This window comes from Vanacampus margaritifer, chromosome 2 (assembly GCF_051991255.1).
Source record: "Vanacampus margaritifer isolate UIUO_Vmar chromosome 2, RoL_Vmar_1.0, whole genome shotgun sequence".
Classification (NCBI taxonomy): domain Eukaryota; kingdom Metazoa; phylum Chordata; class Actinopteri; order Syngnathiformes; family Syngnathidae; genus Vanacampus; species Vanacampus margaritifer.
In genome coordinates, this window is record NC_135433.1 from 4,575,147 (window position 1) to 4,585,921 (window position 10,775).

Here is a 10,775-nt window from a genome sequence, read left to right on the forward strand (position 1 = left end):
AAATGGAACGAGATTAAATGGTACCGACGTTTCATGTTCGCGACTGGCGGCCGCCCGCTCGACACATCTTCTTCCCTTCAAAACGAAACCTGTGAACAAACAACACACTATAGGTACGTCTTCAAGCACATTACATTGTTCCGTGAAAGTATAAAGCTATTTACAATACGCCGTTGCTCGACTATGATGAGACTCAAGGACAGTTTGTTATGCTTTCTAAACTGAGCTGTGTTCTCACGAGAATTTTGTGGAAATGTGCTGCCCTGTAATTCTGTATTAACAAAAAAACATGAGCTCAGAATCAGAGTAGAATGATTTTTTTTTTTTTTTTGTAATCGACTGCATAATCGTCTTGTTTGTGCGTGTTTTGGAATACTTATGAGCAGTAAACGGTTTGTCAACGCCGTTGTCTTCACGCAGGCAGGATGGGAGATGACAGGTTAGTTTAGCGCTAGCTAGCTAGCTGGTACAACACAATACAGACGGATTTACTGGAACAAAACGTGAAAAACACACTGGGTTCTACTGTTAGTCAGGGTATTCTGGAATTTGAAGTAAATGATTTTAACCCTGGAGAAGCAAAGAACCCTTTTCTTCTTTGGAAAATTATGAATTATACATTAAATGACTGCTATAAGTTCACTGAACACCAAAATATATGTTTTTTCAATTTTAACCCTTGTTTTTTGAACTAGCTCAGAGTTGCTAATTTATGAAAATATATATATAAACCATACTCCTAGGCATTCTGCAACATGATATGAAATAGATTAACAAAAAAAACACAATTTTACCATCTGATGGTTTGCTGAGAAGATGGTTTTGTTTGGATTGATTTCCAGCTCAACAAAACAGCATGTTGCCAGCCATCTTGTCATCACCACTCTGGCTCATGTAAGTGCAATATTCATCCACTAGATGGCCCCATGCAGGGGTCAGAAGTGGCACTCTGAACTTTTCAAGTTAAAATTGTAAAAAAAAAAAAGGTCTTTGTTATTTGAGTAGCAGAATTTATAGGGGCCAAATTTGACCCCGTGGGTTCTCCAAGGTTTGAAAGTAACGTTAGCGTTAATGCACCTCGGTACAGCGCGGTTCAGGCTAAATACACATGTTGCGCTTTAGCCTCATTCATTCACTTATTTGAAAATGTATCTAAATACGCTAAGTCAATTAATCATTTTGTTTAAAGGGGAAAAGTATAATAAGTAGCTGATTCGAGTTGATTTGGTATCCGCTCGCTAACGTCAACACGAATAGCAAACACAGATTTGAGGTGTGTGTCTGAGCTGTAATAGAAACAAATAAAAAATGAGTGAAAAAACAACGTAGCATTACGCTAAATGTAGTTGTAATTAGTGCCGACTGGTCTTAACTCGTGTTGCTTAGCTTAGCACGTTAGAAAGAAAATACATTGTAACCAGATTCCCAAAAATGAAGCATTACTTTTGTTTCACTGCTTCTATTCCACTCGTGCTTTAATTGAATTTGACGCAAATGTCGTAAAGCGACACAAGCGTTGACAAAGGTGTTCCTCGCTGTCAGTGACGCGGTCCCGCCAGTATGAATACTTTAAGACTAGCGTCGATCGGAATAGTCAAAGCCAGCAACATTTAGCTGAAACATCTTCTAATTAGGAGACTAACACATTTGCTGTTTACAATAGTAACCAATATGGCCAATAGCTTTCAGACTGGATTCGGATTTGAATTTCCCGCCCTCTGTGTGCGCGAATGTGACTTCATGTGCGCATTGTGTATGTGAAGACAGGTGAGTGCAGTTTTATTCTTCGTCAACAGGTGGCAGCAGTGATTCGAAGTAGCTTTAAATTTTAAATGATCATTTGCCGACAAACTGCTCAATTCTTTGTTAAAATTTGGCGATGGGCTTGTTTCATATTAGCTAGGAGAATTTTTTTTAATCTGTTTTTGACAAATTACAGTAATCAAACTAAATTCTCGTGAGAACAAGCTGATTCTACCCTTGGGTCATTTTGGTAACACATTACATTGTTGGGCATGAAGGCCCAATTTCCTTTTGGATTTGTGCCTCAATTAAACCAATAGTCAGTGGTCTCTTGCTTTTCTTTGTACAGCGTGTCATTATTGTTTGGTTTTGTCTCATTTTTACTTTGATTGCACATTGTTTTTTTTTCTTCTAATACAATACAAGGGATTTGGCCCACAGGTTTCTCCACCGCTACCGAACCTCTTTCAAAACAAAGAAAAGTCTCATCCGCAGGCCGCTCGCTCAAAGACATGCAGAATTTACAAGTTGTTTGTTGGGCTAAATTCCAGCGTTTGGTCGACCCAGGCTTTGACGTGCTGTCAAGTGCGGAGACGGGAAGGTAGGTAGTCAGGTCCATGTTGTCTCACAATGCACAGCTTCCTTCTCCATCTCTTTCATTCTAAGTCTCCAAACTCATGCCGCCAGAATCATCGTCGGCCGGAACCCTCCAGCTGGCGTCCGTTGCGCCTGAGATGGAGCGGAGGGCCGCGGGAAGCCGCGATAGTCCTCGTAGCGGGAGGCGAGTCCTGATCCTCCATGAAGCTCTCGGGGCTGCCCTCGGCATCCCCGTCAGGTAAGCTCCCGCAGCTCGAACCGGGCGACATGGTCTCCAGCAGGTCGTCCCTGGCCAAGCCTACCACCGAGTCCTGACGCGGCCCGCCCTGGGGCCCCCCCTCGTGGGCCCCCACCAGGATCCCGGTGTCCGCATCTGTTGTGGCGCCAACGTTGCGTCCCCCGTCCTGGTCCTCCAGGAGGTTGGAGAGGAAGCTGATGTACTTCATGGCCAGACGCAGGATCTCGTTCTTGCTCAGCTTTTTGTCCGGAGGGTGAGTGGGGATGAGCTTACGGAGCTCGGCGAAGGCGCCGTTCACGTTCTGCTGCCGCCAACGCTCGCGGCTGTTGGTGAAGATACGCCGGACAATCTTCGGCTGGCCAGCTGGGAGGAGACACAGGAAAGAGACGTAAGTAAACTACATAACAGTCTTAAAGGGGAAGTCAACCTTAAACATTTCTTGGCAATAATATATTAGGTGTGACCGCACTAGTTTAAACATGACATTCCGATTCATATTACATTTGTGGAATATGAGATATGAAGCAAAATCCAGCCATTTTTATCCAGCTCAGGGGGCGGCCATTTTGCCACTTGTTTTAAGATTTATAATCAGTTTGTTTTTTCTTTATAAACATGTTGGAAATAAAATTGAAAAAAAAAAAGATGACATCACAGTTTCTCAGGGGTCAGGCAATGACCAATCACAGCTCACCTATTTTCTGAAGCTGAGCTGTGATTGGGTTGTTACCTGAGACCTGAGCAACTGTGATGTCATTTTCAGTCAACAGCAAGTGGCAAAATGGCTGCCATTTGATATTGATTAAAAACTGCTGGATTTTGCTGCTTAATTTTGCCACTTGCTGTTGTTAGATATTATTAACATTTAAATTCTTTATTTTCATATATTAACCATTGTTATACATTATTAACATCTTAATTCTTTATATTAACCATGTTGAAAGGTTTTATAGACGTGTAAAGCAAGTAGTGTTGAACTCAGTATAATTTGACCTTAAGGTGGGACATATTATTTGGTCTAGAAGTTCCTTCTCTGTGGGAAAACACATTTGGTCCTTGAGAACAGAATCTGTTTCGAACACGCACCCCGGACTCTGTTTTCGCCATCGCTCATGGAAAAGTACCCAGAGAGTATGTTTTGTCTACAAATGAAAGAGAGGCGGTCGGTTTTAACTATAAGAAGCCATTTTACACGCGGAAGAGGCACATTCGGCGCTCTGAATTCCACCTGTTAAGTGATGAATTGGAGACTGTCACGATGTCCAGAGATCTCTGTTAGATTAAAATCATTTTTGCAAAGGTGTTTTTTTCTTACATTAAATCTGTCTTCAAGTTTTGGAACACGCAAAGAGGACAAATATTTTTTATTCCTCTTCACTGTCGACTGAAGATGACATCAATGTTGCTCAAAGCTCAGGCCAGCACACCTGTTTTCTAAAGCGGTGCTGTGATTGGTTGTTACCTGAGCCCTTGCTTCAGTAAACAGCAAGTGGCAAAATGGCCGCCCCCCTGAGATGGATAAAAACGGCTGGATTTTGCTGCATAATGTAATATTTATCAGAATGTCATGTTTGGACTTGTGAGGTCACATACAGTATAACATATTATTGTCAAGAAATGCTTAAGGTTGACTTCCACTTTAAGAATGTTAGCAAGGATATCAAATAATTGCCCTCAGTAGTTGGACAACTTTGATATACTACGTGTTACTAGTGAGACAAAACTGCACTAGTTTACAACTGTGTGCTAATACTTGTGACATAATAAAATTGTACAAGTTGTAGTTGTCCCTAGTTGTCCCATTGGTGTGCCACCATTGAATGCAGTAGTGGAAAACAGCATTACTGGTAGTCATTCTGCTCGCGCACTGAATTGTCTTATTAGTGAGGACTAGGGGTGTGAATTGCCTATGACCTGGCGATTCGATCCGAATCCCGATTCACAGGTCACGAGTCGATTCAATACGATTGATCACGATTTGAATCTAAAAGTCGATTATTGTGATTTTTTTTTTTTTTACTCAAAATTTTGAAAATACTAATCAGTAGTGACAGACAAATGAAGCTTCATGAAGCACTTGTGATATATATTTTTTTAATCCTCTAGCTGGCACTCGGTTTAAATGTGCCAGCTAGCTAGCTAAACAGCTAGCCAGACAGGCAGACCGACAGACAGACAAATGAAGCTTAATGAAGCACCTGTGATATTTTTTGACTCCTCTATGGTTCTCTTGGTTTAAATGTGCCAGCTAGCTAGTTAGCTAGCTAAACAACTAATCAGACTGACAGACAGTTGGAGCTTCAAAAAGCACTTGTGATATTTTTTGACTCCTCTAGATGGCATTCTTGGTTTAAATGTGCCAGCTAGCTGGCTAAACAGCTAGCCAGACAGACAAACGGACAGACGGACAAATGAAGCTTCATGTAGCACTTGTGATATTTTTTGACTCCTCTAGATGGTACTCTTTGTTTAAAGGTGCTAGCTAAACAGCTAACTAGACAGACAGACAAATGAAGCTTTATGAAGCACCTGTGATATTTTTTGACTCCTCTATGGTTCTCTTGGTTTAAATGTGCCAGCTAGCTACTTAGCTAGCTAAACAACTAATCAGACTGACAGACAGTTGGAGCTTCAAAAAGCACTTGTGATATTTTTTGACTCCTCTAGATGGCATTCTTGGTTTAAATGTGCCAGCTAGCTGGCTAAACAGCTAGCCAGACAGACAAACGGACAGACGGACAAATGAAGCTTCATGTAGCACTTGTGATATTTTTGGACTCCGCTAGATGGTACTCTTTGTTTAAAGGTGCTAGCTAGCTAGCTAGCTAAACAGCTAACTAGACAGACAAATCAACAGACGGACAAATGAAGCTTCATGAAGCACTTGTGATATTTTTTGACTCCTCTAGATGGTACTCTTTGTTTAAAGGTGCTAGCTAAACAGCTAACTAGACAGACAGACAAATGAAGCTTTATGAAGCACCTGTGATATTTTTTGACTCCTCTAGATGGCACTCTAGGTTTAAAGATGCAGTGGGAATGTAATCAATTTCCCTCGCCATTATCTTTAAACCATGAGCACCATCTATAGGAGTAAAACAAGCTTTTTGCAAGTCCATGCATGAAGGTTCATGAAGCTTCATTTTCCCATCACTACTAATCAGTAAACTTGTACATGTACACTGTCATTTGTATACTTATCTGAAACTTCAGATTTATAATGTAAGCCACTGTATAAACAGATCGCAATCTGTTTCATGTTTAAACAACATTGAAATAAAATATTAAGGCTTAATGTTCCATGAATATAACATTCATCAATCCTTAAAGTATGAACCATATCCCCAAGTAAGATGTTTTGTTGAATATTTCCATTAAAAAAATTATGTTTAAACATGAATTGGGCTACATATTGAATCGATACGAGAATTGCGCACTGTATTATTGCGATATATCGCCGAGTCTATTTTTTTTGACACCCCTAGTGATGACCAAGCGCGTACTAGTACACGGATCTTTTGCTGACATCCCATGAAGCCGTTTGAGCATTTATTTGACAGCATTTATTCGACTTCACCGCCACCATAAATGTGACATTTTTTGCTCACAAGCCAAAGCAAAATTCCAAGCAAACGACTTGCTCGTATCTTGAAAAAAACACGTATCGCAAGGCACCACCTGGAAACGAAAATGACCCACTGAGGTATATGTATTTAATTTGAGTGTACAATTTATGAATGTACGGTCTCGATTCACATAAAAGACCCTCGTTGCATGCAGTCACATCCTCGCACCCCCATGCATGGTGTCTTCCAGGCTTTTGTCGTCCTTGGAACACACCCAGTCTATCTTAATCCCTCAGCCCACTCTGCAGTAAATGCTTGGCATGGAGGTGGAAGCAGCAAAAGCACCCCCCCCCCCACCCCACCCCCACCCTCCCCTCTTCCCATTCTCCCATCCTCCATCCTTGCACGTGTCAGTATGAGTGGGCAATGATGGAGAAGATGCTTCCAACCAGAAAATACAAATCTACCTGAAATGACAGTGATTTTATTTATTTATTTATTTATTTATTTGACTTGGCAAGGCCTGGTTGATCCATTTCAGGGGATGGATGACGGAATGGGGGTGTGGGGAGGGGCTAGAACCGGCAGGTGGGAGGACACAGCACAAGTGCGTCTTCCCATACTTATAAAGATCTGAAATGCGCCTACCCTCGTCCAGTTCAACCTCGTAAGGCCCCTGGCGGCGTTTGACCCTGTTGCTGGGGTACATGCTGTACTGCTCACAATCCCCTCCAAGACTGCAAGATGCAAGACAAGAGCAGCGGCATTGCATTACACGTCATTTCCACACAATACAAGCAAATCATCGCTGTTATATATTTTTCGAAAGGACATTTTTTAGGACATCATCATGAAAATAAGAGCATGTTAGCTTTGAACATCATTAGCTGCATCATTTCAAATGTTTCAACACGCACAATACGTCTTGTTAATTTTCTTCATAACCATCAATCGAAATAAGGAAAATGCATGTTAACACACAATGTGTTAGCTTTATCATCATTATAAGTAATCGGTATAAACGGGAAATGCACGTTAAATCGATACAGTACGTTCCTTTTGTCATCACTTCAAAACGTTATATTTTCACGTCATCAACAAAATAAAAGTGTCGATTTCGCTCATATTAGCTTTATCATTATTCGTGTGTTATCAATGTATCTTAAAATATGACTAGTTTGCATGTAGACTACAGCAAAAAAAAAAAAAAAGGTTGTTATTACTGGTCGTATGTTAGCTTTATCATCATTGCGTCATCATTAAAACAAAAGACACACGCACAAAGAAAGAAATTGCAACTAACCGTCATTACATCAGCATTATACGTTAAAATGTTTTTTTTTTTTATGTTTTTTTTTTTTAAGTATCATCAAAATAAAACCACATGGAACTAAAACACGTTTAACAGCAAAGTAAGCTTTCGCTTTCACTTCGTCATGACGTCATCGGGATACGTTAAAATGCTACTTTTGCACTTATACACTTCCTCAAATGATGACTAGTCAAATGTGTATTAACACTGCTAATATGTTAATTTTATTATTATTGTTATTATTATTATTATTGCACATCAATGAGTTTTCACGTCACATTTTCAAAAAGAGCATTTATGCAAACGGTGATTTGTTAACACGAACGTCATCATCATCATTATAGGCTGATATGTAAATTATATGTTTAAGTGATCAGATCACGTGCACGCAATTATAATCTGCTTTAATATGTCCTCCAAACGGTATTATATTGGCTTTCGCGTCATTATTTTCTGACGATCTGTTTAAAAAAATAAAAGAAAAAAATAAAATAAGATCTCTTGCGGTGAAACATGTTCACATTGATCATATTAGCTCATCATTACATCTCCAATCATTACACACGTGCTGAGTTTCGTTTTTTTTTAAGCTTATAGGACCCAAATACCCCCCCCCCGGGTGCAAAGTGATGCAAATTGGCATTAATGTTGATAACATCGTCAATTAATTGCAACCATGCAGCACATGCCAATGTCAATGTGATCATTCATCTGACAAGTGCTTAAAAATAATCGTGTGCGCGCGCGTGTGTGTGTGTGCGCGCGCGTGTACCTGTTGATGGCGGCGAGAGGCTGCGCCAGGTTGTAGAGCATGGCCCGGGCCGGGACAGGGAACGCGTTGGGGCTCAGCTGGACCATTCGAGCGTCGTCTCGTTGAGTGTGCGTCGGTGGAGGATGAGGAGCGGGATGAGGAAGAGGAGGAAGAGGAGGAGGAGGAGGAGGAAGAGGAGGTCTGCGGAGCTCCGTGATGGGCACCAAATGGCTGGCCGCCCTCCTCTCCAGCGCCTTTATAGCGTCCCTCCTGGAGAGCTCGATCACCGGCACTTCCCTTTTCAGGTCAAGGGCGTCGCGAGAGGCGGTTTCCTTGGCAACGCCGTTGATGACGATGACGGTCCCGTTGGTGGAGTTCTGCAGGGCCGCGTCATCACAGAGCCCGCCCTCTTCTTTCTCTTCGTCTTTCTCCTCCTCCTCCTCCTCCTCCTCCTCCTCTTCGTTCTTCCTCCTCCTCTTCCTCCTCATCGTCGCCTCCTCGTCCTCGCATCTGATGATGACGGAGGAGTCCTCATGAGGCTTTCCACGACCGGACTCTGCATCTGGACTCCCACGACAAAGGTCCGGCTGCCTTTTTTCCATCATTTTGGGGGTTTTTGGTCTCTCGTCTCACACACTCCTTATTAATAATACGAAGTCATGCGCCATTATAAAAACATTACGTGCAACCCTATAGAAAAAACAAAAAACAATTTGACATACTTTTTAGACAGACAATAAAAATATCTCATTGTATGTAAACGATGCCTAATTGGAAATGCTTTTAAAAACAAAATATACTTCAGACATTTTTATTTTTTCATTGTCTGAAAAGTCACGTTTGTGACAAAATGACAAAAGCTTAAATTATTAATCATTTTATAAAAATGTCACAAAATATCAATCGGAGCTTTTTATTGGAATGTCTGAAAAGTTGATATTTTATGCCAAAATGATAATAAGGTATTTTAAAATCTTTTTTATTTTTTATTTGTCACATTGTGCCAAAACCAGAGCACGTTTTTTTTTCTTTAATAGTCTCATAAGTCACTTTTTTTTTTTGTTTCAAAACGAAAATAAGAGCTTTAAAAATTAAAAGTATTTGCCTGGAAAAAAATATTTTGTTTGTGACAAAATAATATGAAGAATTGCTTTCATTTTTCTATAACAAATGTTAGTATTTCGCCTTTTCATTTAATTTCGGATAAGTTTATTTTGTCTGGTGCAGATATAGCTCAATCCTTTCCGAGCATTTTTCACAATTACCCACGATATCTTTGCACATTTAGTTATGTTTTATATTGGCATATAGAAATAAATGCATCAAATTTCGGCAAAAAATGCTTTTTTTTTAACCTCTTTTTAAATCCAAGACTGTTAACGCTGGTACTGTTTTTTTTAAAAAAAAAACACGATCCTCATGTTAAATCAACACCATCTTGGATCGGTCAATAAACGAACATTAAAACAGTATTTAAATCGTGAATGTGACGGATTCAAAGTGTCTTAATTCCTCCAGAATGTCCCTCCCAGGCCTCGTATCCGTTACAGCCCACCGAGCATTTACAATCCGAAGCAGCGAATAATAAGCACGATAGCCACACACATAATAATCACCGCGGAATGTCGTTTAAAAACATAAAATAAGATCATAAAGCGAGCCAACGACGACCAAAGATGTCGGAGGCGTCCGTTTTGGAGCACTTACCGTCGCGAGTGCTGCGGTTGATGCTACCGCGTAAGTGGAGCCATTTTGTGAGTGGGTCATCCATGTCTGACGTTTTTTTTTTTTTTTCCTGGGTTTTCAGTGTGTGTCGTGTGTGTGTGTGTGTGCGTGTAGCTACTGTACGTGTGTGTATTGGGCGCCGTACACCCAGCGCTCGCTCGCTCGGCGGAACCCAGGCCGCAATGTGGCCGAGGGAGATAAGCGCACGGCGGCGGCCTCTTCATTGGCGATAAGCCCCCCTAAAGCCATTATTTATGAAATGATTCATTATTATTTGCCTGTCGTGGGGAGTTGGGAAGGGGGGGGGAGGAGGGTGCAACGACGTGAGGTAGTAGCTACTGTAACGGCGCATGGCTATCGAGGTGTTCCATTTTCTTTTTTCTTTTTTTTAATAGAAAAGAAACAAAAGCTCAGGTTTAAGCTTTTGACCGATTTTTCTTTTTGTCTCATTTATCCTCAAATCAGATAAAAGAAGACTTTATCCTAATTCTAACCCCCTCCGCCCTAAAAAGATCAATGTCTTTTAATCCATAATGACGAAGGTACAATGATCACATACAGAAATGGGTCCTTCATGGCTAATTGATACAATCGTTTATACCTTTTCCTCAAATGTATGAACACTGACACGCTTATAAAGAGAAAATAAACACAAATGCGTGCATATGTAGTGTGTGTAGGCCATACACAAAATAGTACATAAAATGTTAGATTAGGATTATCATTGCTTTTATATACTGTATAAGGGGGGGGGGGGGAAGTAACATGAGGACACATAAAATGCGTAAATGCTAATGAAATGACCACCGCTTTAATTCCCAAATGATATAATTCTTTAAAAAC

General features: G+C 40.7%; 1 protein-coding gene across 1 annotated transcript; it reads right to left on the reverse strand.

Moving 5' to 3' along the window:
• Positions 1-2,300: 2,300 nt before the first annotated feature.
• LOC144042807 (T-cell acute lymphocytic leukemia protein 1-like) lies at positions 2,301-10,009 on the reverse strand. The gene is made up of 4 exons (XM_077555800.1): positions 9,915-10,009; positions 8,229-8,897; positions 6,793-6,881; positions 2,301-2,941 (listed from the first exon to the last, which is right to left on the reverse strand). Exons 2-4 carry the CDS (start codon positions 8,810-8,812, stop codon positions 2,433-2,435), a joined length of 1,182 nt encoding a protein of 393 aa, XP_077411926.1. The 5' UTR covers positions 8,813-8,897; positions 9,915-10,009; the 3' UTR covers positions 2,301-2,432.
• Between the last annotated feature and the right edge of the window lie 766 nt (positions 10,010-10,775).

Excerpts from the sequence above, each read along its gene's own strand:
- LOC144042807 (XM_077555800.1), bottom strand. The coding sequence starts at position 8,812 with ATGATGGAAAAAAGGCAGCCGGACCTTTGTCGTGGGAGTCCAGATGCA. Across the intron at positions 6,882-8,228 it reads CCTCTCGCCGCCATCAACAG|TCTTGGAGGGGATTGTGAGC; the intron begins GTACACGCGCGC and ends TGCATCTTGCAG. Across the intron at positions 2,942-6,792 it reads CGAGGTTGAACTGGACGAGG|CTGGCCAGCCGAAGATTGTC; the intron begins GTAGGCGCATTT and ends GTCTCCTCCCAG.